This window comes from Aphelocoma coerulescens, chromosome 9 (assembly GCF_041296385.1).
Source record: "Aphelocoma coerulescens isolate FSJ_1873_10779 chromosome 9, UR_Acoe_1.0, whole genome shotgun sequence".
Taxonomy (NCBI): domain Eukaryota; kingdom Metazoa; phylum Chordata; class Aves; order Passeriformes; family Corvidae; genus Aphelocoma; species Aphelocoma coerulescens.
This window is the reverse complement of record NC_091023.1, coordinates 25,301,741-25,317,624: the sequence shown is the minus strand read 5'-3', so window position 1 is coordinate 25,317,624 and position 15,884 is coordinate 25,301,741. Positions and strand designations below refer to the sequence as shown.

General features: G+C 52.8%; 1 protein-coding gene across 3 annotated transcripts in view; it reads left to right on the top strand.

Moving 5' to 3' along the window:
• Positions 1-15,884, top strand: part of SCHIP1 (schwannomin interacting protein 1) — a 65,581-nt gene that overhangs the window by 13,476 nt on the left and 36,221 nt on the right. For 2 of the 3 annotated variants that reach the window (XR_011152693.1, XM_069024288.1), the window contains exons 1-2: positions 3,463-4,020; positions 15,382-15,849. Coding sequence is in view for 2 of the 3 variants with exons in the window: in XM_069024288.1 (XP_068880389.1) it covers positions 4,015-4,020; positions 15,382-15,849 (474 nt within the window). In the remaining variant the exon portion in view is untranslated. Of the gene's footprint in view, positions 1-3,462; positions 4,021-15,381; positions 15,850-15,884 lie in introns of those variants that run through there. The other variant, XM_069024289.1, reaches the window with a different exon arrangement.

The following is a 15,884-nucleotide window of genomic DNA, read 5'->3' as shown; positions in this document are numbered from 1 at the left end:
CCTGGAGCTCTCCCTATTCCATCATTCCATGATATTCCTGACCCAGCAGCCTGGAGCAGAGGGTTGGGAACACCCAGTGCTCATTCCAGGGCCACCAGGAAAGGCACAGCCCTGTGGCTCCAGGAATAACTTAATGAATGGATATAAACAGAGCTCAAATCCCACTTTTAATGTAAATTTGGGATTGAGACGTGTCCTGAAATGTTGGAATTGCAGGAGAGGGATTGCTGGGCTCACCACATTCCCTCTCCTCCCGCCTGAGCCCCTCATCCCCATCCTTCCCACCCTCCCTCCCTCGCTGGAACATTAGGAAAGTAAAGAAAGCTGAATAAATGAAAAGCCCTGTGAATTATTTATCCCTCTGGAGCGGCTCTTCCCAGCTTTTCCAGAGCCCTCCCTCCCCCTCTCAGAGCCGCTCAGCTCTGCTTTAGGTTTGATTTAAATTAGCCAAGGTTTCCTTCCATTTTAATGCCCCCCGCTAATTAATAATTAATGGCCTCACTGGCTCTGGAATCTGTTTTTTTCCAAGCAGGGATTCAGGGACAGGGAGCGAGGCTGATCCTGCTCCTGCTCAGGCTCCACCACTGCCCAGCGGGGAAATAGCTTCAGGTTTTTAACTGAATGTTGCATTTTTTCAACTTTTTGGTGCATTTTTTCACCTTTTGGATGTATTTTTCCATCTTTTTGGTGTATTTTTTCCACTTTCTGGTGGGTTTTTTCCTGTCACTCTGCTCCTCCGTGGACCTTTCCCAGTCCTTTTTTTCTCTCTGCTCAATCTCTTCCCTTTAATCTCATTTTTCTGGGGCTTTTCCCTCCAATTTTTGCTTCCTGTGCCACCACCCCCGCAGAGTTTTCGGGTTTTTTTTTTCCTTTTTGAATATTTCTCACCCCATTTTTTTCAGTTTTCTCCGTTCTCTCCGTGTGATTTTCACTCCAGCTCTGCTCAGGAGGGTTCCCCACTCTCTGCCCCTGCTGGAGGGACTCCACAGCCAAAATATCCCAACGATCTTTCCATATTTCCAACAGCAGATGGACCTAGAATGCCAAATTCTGGGATTTATTTTCCTTGGTTTTGTTTGAGTCGGGCATAATTTAATCCTTGAAAATGAAAAATTCCTTCTTGAACATTCCCCACCTTTTTTTCTTTAAACCTTGAAGGAGTTTTTTTGCCTTTTGGCTCTTCCTGGGAGGAATCCCCTGAGGATTAACACATCCCTGAGGAACTGCAATGGGAAAAAACGATGGAAAATAAATATATTTTTATTTTAATAATTATTTTTTTCCCAGAGGAGACTTGCAGGGAGTGCTTTGTGTCCATTTTTCATCTGCTGATCCAGGAAAAAATTTCAAATTTACCTAAAGAAAGACTCGAGGAGGGCGCTGAGGACGCCTCTCCCGGGATTCTCCCGCTCCAAGAGTCAGCCTGGATTTCCTGTCAGGATGCAGAACATCCCCACAGCTGCTGCTGGAACTTTCACAGCTCCTTTTTAATCCATTAAGAAAGAGAATTTGAAAAGCCAGGACAGGTTATTGAAGGGAGTCACCCCCGGTGGAGGTGAGATTTCCAAGCTTTATTGTGGAAAAGCGAATTATGACAAGTTAGAATTGCAAAGGCGCCAGGCAGGATGGAATTAGGGTTGGAATATTCATCTGGGATTGCTTTATTTGTGGTTTGACTTGGGAAAAGGGGGGAAATTTCCTGCCTTTTTCCACCAGCCACAGAGCCTGTGGAAATGAGGAGAGGTTGGAGAGATGTCCAGGATCGGTGCTTGGAAATGAATCCCCATTTTTGAGCTTCCTGCAATTTGCTGGCTGCTAGAAATATTCCCAGTTTTTTCTTGGATGATCTCTACATTTCTATGACACCTCCCACTGTCCCAGGCTGCTCCAAGCCCCAATGTCCAGCCTGGCCTTGGGCACTGCCAGGGATCCAGGGGCAGCCCCAGCTGCTCTGGGAATTCCATCCCAGCCCCTCCCAGGGAACAACTCCTTCCCAAAATCCCATCCGTCCCTCTGTCCTTGTGAAGCCATTCCCCCTTTTCCTGCCACTCCCTTCTCCAAGGGATGTGTTCAAAGGATGGGGATGGGAGGAGGATGGTGGGATCAGGGATGTGTTTGTTTGTGCTCCAATCCCATGAGGAATTAGCAGGAACCCATCAGAGAAAATCCTGATCCTGTATTGGAACAGGGGGATTAAGGGATCCAAGGAATTGTCCCTGCCTGGGGTTGCAGCACATCATGGACATTTCATTAATTAACTCATTCATTAATTAGCGCCGAGGGAGCCAGGGACAAACTGGTCCTGGCTAAAGGGGGGAAGGTCTGAGGGAAGAGAAACAGATTCTAGGGACAAAGCACAAGGTCCTGCTCCCACAACCCCCTCCAGTCCCCTCTGGGTGAGTCAGGATGCAGCTCCCAGCAACGCTGGATTAGGGATCTTTTCCCAGGTGAAATCAGGGATTTTCCAATCCCACTAAACTCTGAGGTTCCCAGAGTTCCCAGTCCCAGAGCTGGCTCCTGCTGCAGCCAAGGACAGCCCATCCCAAGGCGCAGCTTCACCTTCTCAGCCGGAGGGAAAATACTCCCAAAGTTCCCATCTTCCCAAAATCCATGAATGAGGAGATTTTGTTGAAATTCCTATTTAGGATAAACTGGGGCTGCAGGAGCCTGGGAATTCCATGCTGGAATGCCTGGATGGCTCGGGATACCCTTCACCCTTCTCCTCAGACACAGCCCAGAGCAGCAACAAGCCCACCTTAAACATGGAAAAGAATCCAAAGGATAAGAAACGCCAGGAATCGAGGCCGGGAATTCATTGGCTGGAGTTCCCTGCTGCTGGAATGTCATTTGGCTCAGATAACAGGGCAGGAATTCCAGCTTTTCCAGCCCCGATCTGAGCAGCGGGAGCCGAGGGAAGCGTTAGTGCTGAGCTGATTGCTCATCCCGCTTCCAACAGAAAGGGTTTTCCATGGGAAAGAGCGGACCTGAGGGGATTTGGGGTTTGGCCACTGTGGAGCAGCTTCAGGCACCCCACATTCCAACCGATCTCCCTGGGGAAGGAGAGAGGATCCTCTGGATACTTTAATCCATTTCCAGACTCCGGAGCAGGTCTGGGATTGCCCCAAACAGCGGCATTCCAGGGGCAGATCCCGGTGGGAGGCACAGGGATGCACCCAGCAGGCAGCACCACGGGGAGCAGAGCCTGGCCTGGCCTCCACCTCAACACCGCCAGGATTTGCCACCAGCGTTCCTTACACAGGATAATCCCGAGGTTTTTCCTGGAATTCCCAGCACCGCTACCTCGCTCCGGGCTTTTCCTTTCGGAGCTGAAAGCTTTCCCTGCATTCCATGCCCAGGCAGGCTGGGAAGTGCTGCCAAAAGCAGGAGCTCCAGCCGGATCCAGCCCTGCTCTCCCTGTTCCCGGAGCTGTTCCTGTGGTGCTTCCCACCAGGAAGGGCGTGCGAGAGGCTGGAGACGCGGATTTGATTCGGGAAATCCCAGGAATGCTGAGGAACACCTCCAGGATGGCGTGAGTTTGGAAAGAGGCGATAAAAACCCCAAAAGGATAAAAAGTCATGGCACATTAATGCTTGGAATTGTCCGCTGGAGCAGCACGGGAAGAGGGATGAATAATTCAAGGCAGACAGGATTTCCCTGGCAAGGTCGAGGCGTGTGAAGGGGAGGATTTTTGGGAGAGAGCAGCAACCTGCTTTCTTTGGGAAGAGAGCTCCATCCATCCCGAGGGGTCAGGAGACTTCAGGGACCGTCTGGATTTTGGGAGATTGTTTTGGAAGCCGCTCCGCCGGCGGGACGCAGGGCTCGGCTGGAATCTCGGATGCCAAAGGAATTCCGAGTGGATTTTTCAGCTCCACGGGCGAATCCCGGAGGAATGGGCAGCGGGAAGGGCGAGGAGGGAGCGGAGCCCTAAGCGGCCGGAGCGGGGCTCGGGATCCCGACATGCCAATCCCTGGGATTTCTCCCAAAATGGCCTGAAAGAGGAGCCGGGAGTGGAAGATGAATGTGAGTACCCGAAAATCGGATCCGCTCAGGCTGAGCTCTGCTCGGTGTTACCTCAGCCTGGGGACAGATCCTTTCAATAATTCCCAAAAAACCTCTGCTGCACCTCGTTGGAATGAGCAGGACTTTATAGGCACTGGGGAAGGAGCTGAAGGATAGGGAAGAACTCCAGGGATTCTGATTCCGGAGCCCAGCTCAGCCTGGAGCCACCTCAGCAGCTCACAAAGACAGGGATTATTAAGACATTTATTTCTTTATTAAGAGATTTATTTCTTTATTCATTCATTCATTTATTAAGACATTTATTTAATGTATTTTTAATTTATTTATTGAGAGATTTATTTATTTATTTATTTATTTATTGAGACATTTATTTCTTTATTAAGAGATGTATTTATTTATTAAGACATTTATTTAGTTATTAAGATGTTTATTGCTTAAGACATTTATTTATTAAGATACGTATTTATTTGTTAAGATATATATATATTCATTAGGACATTTATTTATTAAGAGATTTATTCATTTATTTATTAAGACATTTATTCTTTTATTAAGATATTTATTGTTTAAGACTTTTACTTATTTCTTTATTAAGATATTTATTTATTTACTAAGACATTTATTCATTTATTAGGACATTTTTTGTTACTAAGGGATACACAGCATTCCAGAATAATATTAATATTAATAATAATAATAAATATCTTGGCTCGGTCTCCACACCCCCAAATGCATCCGAGGCTCCGGTCTGAGCTCAGCAGCCCAAAATATCCATGGATTTTATTCCTCTGCAGCAGCAACAGCTTCACCAGCAAATCTTGGATCCTTGGGAGGGATCCTAGTGGATCGTAGGTCATTATTTTTAAACTGAATTGGATTCATTTGATGAATTTTCCCTGTTGGTTTCTCACAGAGGCCGTCGAGGGCAGGGAGCAAATTCCTTGGAGTGACCTGCCGGGAGTTTGTAGGGCTGGGGATTTTATAGGGAATTATTCCAGGAGGGATTTTAAGCTGGGGGTGTGAGACCCTGCAGGCAGAGCTGTGGATAACACGGGAATTCGGGATGCTGGGCTGGGATTGTGACTCAGCATCCTCAGGCCAGGGATGGATGTGCTGGGAGCAGGGAGAGGCAGGCAGGACGTGGTGTCCAGGAATTCTGGGATCCGCTGGGATGTGCAGCACCCCCGGACCCAGGATCCCTCCCTGGGTCTCTTGGGATGGTCCCTGGTTCCAGGGGCTGCTCCAGCCGCTGTTTCCCATCCCTGGGAGGCAGGGAAGGAGCTGCCCCATGGATGTGCTGCCCCCCACGGACACGACCCATCCGCAGGGATGGGAGCTGGGGAGCACAGGGCCTGGGAAAGGCGTGTCCACGCCAGGAACCCCCAGTCCCCTGGATCTGTTTGGGATCTGTTTCCCACACGTTTGGATAACGTGTGTTTGGCTCGTTCCCCTGAAATTCCCTGGATTTCAGACTCATCTTGGCTGGATTTAAAATTCTGCTTGGGCCAGCTTCTGCGGAGGGTTGGACATAGTGGATGGGGAGGGATTTGGGATTTGGGATTTGGTTTGGGGGCAGAGCGAAAGTTAAACTCCAGCACCCCCTCGGGGAAAAGGCAACACCTTGGATATTCCCAGGCAGCTTTGGGATTTCAGGGGTGCCCCAGGTCTGGGAGGTGTCTGGGAATGTGTTGTCACCACTGGGGTGGCCGCAGGGCTCCGTCCTCCATCCCTGATCCAGGGGTGCTTTCCAGGCACTCCCTTTTCCCTCCCTGGGAGTTATTTTGTGCCGTCTCCTTTCTCCCAGCACTAACAGCCTCAATTTTCCCTCATTCCCATAACTAATACCAAACCCTCGGTGTTAATTGGAGCCTGGCACGGCCGTGCCAGCCCCGCTAAGAGGATTATCCACTTTCTGTCTCCCTGGCTTCCCATTCCAGGGGGAAATCCGGCAGCATGAGGCCATTCCCAAAGCCCTGGCTGCAACATGAGCTGTAGACCATGGAGTCATGGGAGGACTCATGGAATGGCTGGGGTTGGAAGTGACTTTAGATCTGATATTATTTATATATATATAATTTATCTGTGTTGGTCTGGGGAGTTGGCCTTAGGTCTTTCCTTCCATATGAGGTGGGATCATTTATAAAACTAGGTTTTATTCCCTGGAAAGCTGCTCCCAGGCCTTATCCCTGCTGGCAGGAATTGTTAACCACAGAAAAAGGAACATCCCCCGCTCTACCAGGCCTGCAGCAAAGTTATTCCGTGGCCAGAGTCTCCCTGGTTGGGATTTTGGGGCTGGAAAAGCCCAAACCAGAGCTGTCTGCGTGAGGCACGGAGCTGAAAAGAGCAGAGAGGGAGGGAACAGAGTGAGACAAAGGCTGAGCAGTTGCTTCCAGCCGAAAATGTAGATTTATGCAGAAAACAAACATCAAGAGCTGCATCTGTTGCAGGCTTAGTACAATTCCTCATCAGGGAGCAGAGCTCCTTCCTCACTGCTCCATTTGCTGCAGCCACAGATTTTATTTTCCCTGGATTTGCGTGTCATGAAGGAGTTTGGGGTTTTTTTGAAGTTGCATTTCTGTCTTGGAATATAAATGAGTATAAAAATACTTCCCTGGGCTGGGTGACCACGCTTCTAAACCTCCATCCATCAGCTCCTCGATGTGTTTGGCAAAACCAAGCAGGGAAAAGCCGGGAAAGAGCCTTTGGATAATGCAGAGGTGTTTGGGGGATAACAGGGATGGCTTTCCTGCCCTTTCCCTGTGTGCAGTCTGCATCCCAAGGGATGGGGGAGGGAAGCTTTCCCACAGCAATTCCCCCCTCCCTGTGGCTCTTCCACACTCGTTCATTTTGGAGAGTGATTAGGGGTGCCTGAGAGGGATCTGTGCCCGTGCAGCTGCTGCACCCTCTGCTGCTCCTGGGGCTCCTGTGCTGCTCCTCCGGCTTCTCAGGGAGCAAATCCTGGGAGGAGCAGCTGGGAAAGGGGCTCAGGCTGGAGCAAAGGAGGCTCAGGGGGGACCTTGTGGCTCTGCACAAGTCCCTGACAGGAGGGGGCAGCCGGGGGGGTCGGGCTCTGCTCCCAGGGAACAGGGACAGGAGAGAGGGAACGGCCTCAAGTTGCAGCAGAGAAAGTTTAGGTTGGATATTGGAAAAATTCCTTCCTGGAAAGGGTGCTCAGGCCTTGGCAGGGGCTGCCCAGGGAGGTTTGGAGCGCCCATCCCTGGAGGTGGCACTCAGTGCCCTGGGCTGGTGACAAGGTGGGGGTGGGTCACAGGCTGGACTCGATGATCTTGGAGATCTTTTCCAACCTCAGTGATCCTGGAATTCCATGACTTTGGGGCTGTTCCGTGGGCGCAACACCGCAAGCCAGATTTGGGGGATAACTGAGGGGAGATGCTTGAGGAGGCCACCAGAAATGGGCCAGGGGTCTCAGAGACACCTTCCCAAAAGCAGCTCCTGGAATCCCAGAATCAGCAGGGTTGGAAAAGCCCTCCCAGCCCATGGAATCCAACCTTTTCACGGCCCAAAGCCTGAGAGGAGCCAAGGAATCCCGCCCCACACACATCCAGGGAACGCTGTGGGCATCCCAGGGCCCACCCCACACACGCAGCTCCGCCTCTGGCAGAGGAATGAGAGGAAAAGCTGGGGAGGAGAAGGCAGCGCAGGGAGTTTGGGCCTGGCCCTGAGGTTTAGAGTGAAAAACAAAAGTTAAACGCAGAGCACTTTGCTCTGAGCCTGATTATTGAGCCGTGCCGGTCAGGCGGCTCCTGGGAAGGGCTGGATTGAGGATCCCATAAATCGTGCGGGAAAAGCAAAGCCTCGTGCAGAGCTGAACCGCACCCCGGGGGGAACGGGACCCGAAGGTCCAGAAACAGCAATGAGAATTGTCCTTGACGGGAACCGGGAACCAGCAACAGCTGTCGGCTCAGAATGCACCGGTAACGGAGCAGATTGCTGGGATTGGATCCCACCCTTTGAAGGGCGCCTGCAGGAATTTCTTTTCCAGCCGGAATTGTACCTTCCCCTCTCCCGGTTCGCTCCGTGTGCCCGGCTTTGGCTGCTTTAGGCTGGGATTAATCATCTGTAACCTGACTCAACCCCTGAGCCGAGCTCAGGCGGTGCTGCCAGGGAGGGGAATCTTGGGGAACGTGAGATTGCGGATTGCGGGAGGAATATCCAAACTTCATTTTTCCAAACCGTTTTCTGTGCCTCTCCTTTAACTGATTCGGACAAGAAATGATGGGCTGTAAGATACCTGCAGGAAGTTTACAATGCTCAGCCCTAAATCAGGCAGTGAGCTGGATCATCCAGGAGGCAACAAAAACTTGGGAGAAATCGCTGAGGGTTGATTTTCGCTCCAAACATTCCCGGCTGCAGCTCGGGCAGGTGGATGAATCTTCCTGGATTCCGCTGGAGTTGAGCACACTCCTCCCCGCTTCTGTTGGACTTCAGCCCCTCCCAGAGATAACCAGAGGCCCCCGAGGTGATTAACACACTCCTTAATTAACCTGAAGCTTCCTTGAGGGGCTGGTTCCTCTCTGCCCGAAGGATCAGGAGGAATTTGGGGGGAGAAACGCTGCGAAAGCTTCTCTGCACACGCTGGAATTCGGGAGTTGATGCACTGAGAGGAAGCAACATAAATAGCAAGATTCGGCCGGGCTCTGTGGATTCCTGCATTTGAAATATTCCAGCTATTTCCCTGCTCGCATTCCTTACCCACGTGCCTTCCTAAGCACTTTATTAAAGGACATTTTTTTTCCCCCCTGGCCTTGATGATTACACGGAATTCCAGAGGCTGCTGGACAGATAAAAGAGACTCCTTTTGTTTATTCCAAGGATTTTACTACCCTTCCTGTGCTTCCAGACTGGGACAGGCACAGGGAAAGCAGCTCCATCCCTGGAATGGTTCCAGGCTGGGTTGGAAGGGGCTGGGAGCAACGTGGGGTGGGGGAAGGTGTCCCTGCCCTGGGGATTGGAACTGGATGAACTTTAATGTCCCTTCCAACCCAAATAATTCCATGGTTCTGTGATTCATCCCGGAGCAAATAATTTAGAGGAAAACCAGTCTGGGCAGGAGCAGCTCTTTCATCAGCCAGGTTTTACAAAGGAAGGGAGACAACGGGGACTTTTCTGGGTGCTTTAGGACATGGGGCGACTTCTGGGAGTGAGGGAAGCCCTGGCAGAAGTGGAACCATCCCAGCAAACATCAAATCCCAGTCTGGAGAACTGGGAGCTGCCAGAGCCCAAAATGCTGTGCGTGGCCTAAGAGGGATTAATTTTGGGATGCTGCCCTTGTCCCCCTGCTGCACCTGTGCCCTCCTGTGCCACCAGAGGAGCTTTGGTGGCAGTGCCATCGCTCAGAGTCCTGCTGGGATTTCCCTCCCCTTCCTCCCCCCTCTAAATTAAGCAAAGGATTAATTTGCTAAATTTAATTGGCTAAATTTAAAGAGTTAAAGCTGCAAATCCAAACGGTACAAGAACAATGCCCACAGGGGTTTTGCCCTCGGCCAGGAATGCTGTGCCATGGCAGCCCTGGGCCCTCCAGCTCCCCGAGGGAGGATGCAGCATTCCAGAGGGGGATGCAGCTGGATGGATCCTGTCCCTGCACCCCACAGAGCTGCAGGTGAGCCCCCACCGTGTCTATTTTTAAGGGAAATGGCCTTTTTTTGTGCATTTTGGGGGTGGTTTGGTTTGTTGCTGGAGTCTCAGGGATGCACGGCTGGGAAACCTGAAGCAATGCAGCATCCCAGTGCTCCTAATCCCAAAGGCAGGGATTGGGGTAATCAGAGTGTGCAGGGACTGCAGGATGTTATTGGGATTTTTAAAGAGGAGACAACTTTTCTGAATGAATAAACTGTAGAATATTCCACTCTGCCAGAATACTTATCCCAGAATCATCAAATCCCAGAATCCCAGAATGGTTTGGATTGGAAGGACCTTAAAGCTCATCCCATTCCACCCCTGCCATGTCAGGGACACCTCCCACTGTCCCAGGCTGCTCCAAGCCCCAGTGTCCAGCCTGGCCTTGGACACTGCCAGGGATCCAGGGGCAGCCCCAGCTGCTCTGGGCACCCTGTGCCAGGGCCTCCCCACATTCCCAGGGAGGGATTTATTCCCAATATTTATATTTATCACAGTTGTCACTCCTGTGTGCGTGACACATTCCTATTCCCAGCACCATTCCAGCTGAAATGGGACCTTTTTTCCCTCCCCTGCAGAAATCATTTGAGAGGCACCAATCTGCCAGCTCAGTGAATCTGGGGCTTGGCATCAGCTGGGAAAACAGGGAAAACAGCAGCTGCAGGGAATGCTCTGCTCCACAGGTCACGGATCCATCCTCCTGCACTCATCCCTGGGAGCTGCTGGTGGGACCTCAGGGCTTGTCCAGCTTCTCCCACGGGCTGCAAGGTGTGGGAGGCTGGCCTGGCCTGGGAAGGCAGCAGGAATGTGTTAAATCCCTCCAGGAGAGCCTGGAAAGTGGGAGCAGCATTCCCAGCAGGAACTGGGCTGGATGAGGGGAGGCAAACAGTGACAGATGTCAAGCCTGTGTTGTTCCAAATATAATTTCCCTTAAAATGCAAATTCCCGAGTCCCTGTTTGCTTTCCTGATCCTGGAATGTGTCTGTCACCATGGCACCTGCAGGACAGACCCAGGCTTGTCCCCACAGCCAGAAGAAGCCATTTATTTTTCCCTTGGAAAAGGTGGGGTGCCCGCTCTGAGCTGTGGGGAGAACTGGGAGTGGGAATGGGATGGTGCTGCCAAGGGATGGAGACAGCCGTGGGCTCTTCCCCCTCCTCCTCTTCCTCATTCCCAGGGCTGATCCACAGGATGCTGGGTCCTGGGATGGGGAATATTTCAGAGATCTGAGAGAATCCAGGGAATCTTCTGGCTCTGGAGGCTGCGCAAGAAGAAACCACAGCTCTTGCACTCGGCTTGTGCCCCCTGCAAGGCTGGGGATGGATTATTTGGGATGAAGGATCCACATCCCTCCATGGGATGTGTGGCAGAAAACCTTTACAGAAGAAGAGAAATGGGGGGAAAAAAAACCCCAATTCCTGAATAAAAATGCCCAGGGGATGTGGAGAGAGTCTGGTAGAGAGGGAATCTGGTGTAGAGGGAATCTGATTTTTGGAGGTCTGAGGTAATTTTTGGGTGTTGGGGTCTGGTGCAGATTCCAGGTGAACTCTTACAGCTTTTTTCCTGCCCATGGGATGAAAAGACCCAGGAATATTCTCAGAGGGGTTGCAGCAGGAAAAGGAAATGTGCCCTGATCTCAGTGCAGTCCTTTTCCTGTCAGGAGATAGGAATTTGTTGTGTTCAGAGGAAACTTCCCTTTCCTGCTTTATCCCAGGGATATCTTTATCCCAGCATCATTTCCCTGGCAAATCCCACTGGGGTAGGGACAATGCTCAGCTCTGGGTGGGAACCAGTTCAAGAAAAAAACCCCAAAGTGCCGTTTTTAAGGTAAAAACACAATTTGAGAGCTCTGGTTGGACATGAGGGTGGTGGGACAAAGACCCAGCTGGCAGAAATGTTCCCGTGTTTAGGGATTTATGGGGTTCTAAGGGAGGTTGTGGCTTCCCTGCTTTCCTTCCTTCTCTGACCCAAAAACTCCTTCAATCTAGCAGGAGGCAGCGCGCAAAACCCATTTTAGAATGGGGTTACAGCAGTGCCAAAATAGAAAAATCAAATCAATTTAGTGGCTCATGATGATCAGCAAACTGCCTTTAAATCAGCACCGGGAAAAGAGTAAGAACCTGATGTTTGTGGTGGATTCCTGCCTCAGAATCCACCCCACAAGGTCTGTACAGAACCTCCTTTGCACTGAATGAAAGAGCTGTCGAAGCAGATTCTTTCATCTGCCAGGGTTTGTGTTCTCGCCCTTGAAAATTCCTACAAATCCCGAGTTTTCTGTGGCGTTGGAGAAGGGACCTGTTTGATGTGGGCTTGTGAAACAGATAAATGAAATTTGTGTTTGGAATAGCAAATCCTTCCTGTGCAGGGTCGAGCAGAAATCTGTTCCCCAGGTATAATTAGAAGTGGGGAGGGTTTACTACGAGGTCAAAAAGGATTGGATCTGTCTGCAGTGGGGGAAAAAAATAGGGAAACTTGGAAAAATCCCGTGCATGATGTGTTAAACCTCACGGGAAAACAACTTTGTTTGGGGACAGGGCAGCAGGGAGGGATTCTCAGGGGTTGGCACCGTAAAGCATTAATTGAATGAAGGCTGAAACAGCTTTATCCCACTAAAACTGGAAAATCTGGAACGGGAAGTGCCTGCCACTCATTCCATGCCATTCCAGGTGCCCACACTGGGAAATTCAGGGAGAGGGAAGCGCTCTTGCATTCCACAAAATGTTATCAGTGCACTCATGGCGTTGAAGGGAAGAAAATTCCCTGATAAAGATCCTGTAAATCCAACTTCCCACAGCCTGTGGCTCCCAGACTGGGAGCAGCGAGGCAGCTCCTCTTTTGCTCAGCAGGAAATCCCTTCTGGGGCTGGTGGTGACATCAAACCAGCCCCAAATAAAGAATGACACCCCACACAGTGCGTCCGATGCCACCCCCTCCTAACCTCGCGGTGAAACCTTTTCCCGATGGAATTCATCTCCAGGATTTTGCTCCTTCCTGCCATTTGCTGGGATTATTTTTAAAACTGCACTTTGCAGTTCCTGATTTTATAGTTTCAACCACCAGGCAGCCTGGGAGAGAAGCAGGGATCAGCTGGGAAGAGGGAGGGATGCAGCTGCTCCTGGGGGTCAGGAGGGTAAATTGGGATAATCTGGGCTGAGCACCTGGAGGAGACACCTCAGGGGAAAGGTTAATCCCAAATAAGCTGTGTGATATTCCCTGTGGATCCCAACCCCTTTATCCCTCTGGAGCCGTGCCTGGGGGTCAGTCTCCTACAGAAAAGCTGGAGAGGGTTTTTTAACCAGGGCATGTAGGGCTGGAGCAAGGGGGAACGCCTTCCCACTGCCAGAGGGATGTTGGGAAGGAATTCCCAGAGCAGCTGGGAATTGGATCCCTGGAATGCCCAAGGCCAGGCTGGACAGGGCTGAGAGCACCCCGGGACAGTGGAAGGTGTCCCTGCCCAGGGCAGGGGTGACACTGGGTGACCTTTGGGATCCCTTCCAGCCCAAACCTTTCCATGACTCTGTGATTCCCACCCCACAGGGAGAAGAGGGGATTCTCCAGGATACTAAAACCTTTCAGTCCCAGTCCATGCCCCGTTCCTGATGTTTTTCCCATCTGATGGTGGTGGGTTTTGGCACTGGGTTCCCAGGACTGCCAGGATGCCCCTCCCTGCCCAGGAGGGGGATGTGGGGTCAGACGGGGCACCGGAGCCGCCTCCTCCCCTCTCCCCGGCCAGGTCTCCTCGGGATGAGCTGCACAGATGGGTTCAGAAGCCCCAGAAGTTACCTGGCTGCAGGTGTTTCCCTTCTCCCCCTCATCCCTCTGGAATTGCAGGCAAAGCCAGGCTGGGCTGTGGGCAGCCACGAAGGGGCGATTCCCCCCGAGCTGTGCCCACTCCCTGGGTGTCTGTGCCGTGCCCACCTTGGCCCTGGGCATTGCCTCCCCACCCTACACAACAACAGGACATTTTTAACCCCCCCGTGCTGCTTTTGGGGCAGGGTTAATTCTCTCCCAGTGGCTGGGACAGGCTGGAATTACGTTTCGGATTTGTGCTGGAAACAGAGCTGATGACACACAGATGTTTTGATTCTCGCTGGGCAGCCCCAGGGATGTTCCTCACACAAAATCCTGCCACAAGATCAGCTCCTAACCCAATTCAGTGCTTCAACTTCATTCTAATTAAGAGTTGCTGGTTCTCCCCCTGAACTTTCCCCCTCCGTATCCAGAGGGTTGGGATTGCAAGGATCAGAGGGCAGCTGCCACATCTCCCAAAGCCTATGTGGAAGCTCCTGATCCCTGTGATTGATGCTCCCCATTTCAGCCACACCACCTTAAAAGGTCTCCTTGCTGTGGATTTGGGAATGGGAACATTTGCGTGTTAAACTTGGCTCCAGTGACCCAGAATACCGAAACTAGATTGGTTTTTTTTAGCAGAGGTATTTATAGGCGACTCTTAACGAGTTACTTTAAATTACTTTTAAAGAAGGAAAGAAAGGGAGAGGGTGGAAGTGGGGATTTGTGGCGGGTGCCCTGTGGTCCCTGGGGGCGTGGGAGGGAGGATGTCACTCGCTGTGACTCCCTGCAGACACCCACAGCCCCACGCAGAGACGATGCCACCCCCTTGTCAAACCCAGTCATAAAATCATGGAATGGTTTGGGTTGGAAGGGACTTTAAATCCCATCCAGTGCTACCCCTGCCATGGGCAGGGACACCTTCCACTGTCCCAGGCTGCTCCAAGCCCCATCCAACCTCGCCTGGGACATTCCAGGGGCAGCCACAGCTGCTCTGGGAATTCCACCCCAACCCCTCACCACCCTCCCAGCCAGGAATTCCTTCCCAATATCCCATCCATCCCTGCCCTCTGGCACTGGGAAGCCATTCCCTGTGTCCTGTCCCTCCATCCCTTGTCCCCAGTCCCTCTCCAGTTCTTCTGGAGCCCCTTTAGGCCCTGCAAGAGGCTCTGAGCTCTCCCTGGAGCCTTCTCTCCAGCTGAGCACCCCCAGCTCCCCCAGCCTGGCTCCAGAGGGGCTCTGGCCCTCGGAGCAGCTCCGGGGCCTCCTCTGGCCTCTCTCCAGCAGCTCCCCGCCCTCTTGGTGTTGGATCCCAGGGCTGGAGCCAGCTCTGAGCGGGTCAAAGGGGCAGAATCCCCCCTCTCCTGCTGCCCACACTGTGGGATCAGCCCAGCACACGGGGATTTTGGGGCTGTCAGTGCTTGTGACCAGGTCAGGCTGAGCTTCTCTTTCACCAACACCCCCAAATCCTTTTCCTCGGGGCTGCTTTGGATCCATTCTCTAAGCAGCCTGCATTTATGCTTGGGATCACTTGGGATTGTCCCGACCCAACAACTATGGAAATAAAGAATAACCATTTTTTATATAACAAAAACCCCCAGTTACAATAGCTACAGCAACAACATCAGCTAATAGCATAGTTATAATTAAATAAAAAAAAAAAAACCAAGAATAATTTTTAAAAAATACCAAGAATATGGGATTTTGTGCCCGTCGGAGCGGTGGTTTCTCGCAGCCAGCCGGCGTTTCCCGCAGCTCCCGAGCGGCGGAGCCGGAGCCCGGCCCCGCTCCGCCCCCGCCCGCTCCGCCCGGGGCCGCCCCGCGCCGGCGGCAGCTCCGGAGCGCGGGGGCGGCCCCGGGCCGGCGTTTCCCGTGCCCGGCGGGCAGCAGCGCTCCGGGCATCTCTGACACGGCTGCCCTCCGCTTCTCTCCGGCAGGATTCCCGGGAGGATGGCATGGATTTAGGCAGCGACGCCGGCAGCAGCCGCTCCAGCTCGGAATCCAACTCCAGCAAAGCCACGCCGTGCTCGGAGGGCAAGTCCTCGCCGTCCCCCAGCAGCCTGGACCTGGCGGCGCTGGAGGACTCGGAGGAGGAGGAGGAAGAGGAGGAGGAGGAGGAGGACGGGGGCTCCCCGCCGTCCCCGCCGCGCTGCCCCGCCGCCCATGGCCGGAGCGGCCCCGCGGCCGTTGCCCGGCGCTGCCCCCGCCCGCGGCCCCCGCCCCGCACGGACCCCGCGCAGCGGCGGCGCGGAGCGGCCGCGGGCCCGGGCGGGCGGCGGAGCGCAGGGGCGCGGCCCCCCCGGGACCCGCAGCCCCCGGCCATGGACTGGGCAGCCCTGGAGCGGCACCTGGCCGGGCTGCAGTGCCGGGAGCAGGAGCGCAACCCGCGGGCCAGCCCCGCCTCGGTGAGTGGGGAAGGCGGGGGGCGGCTGGGGGGGGG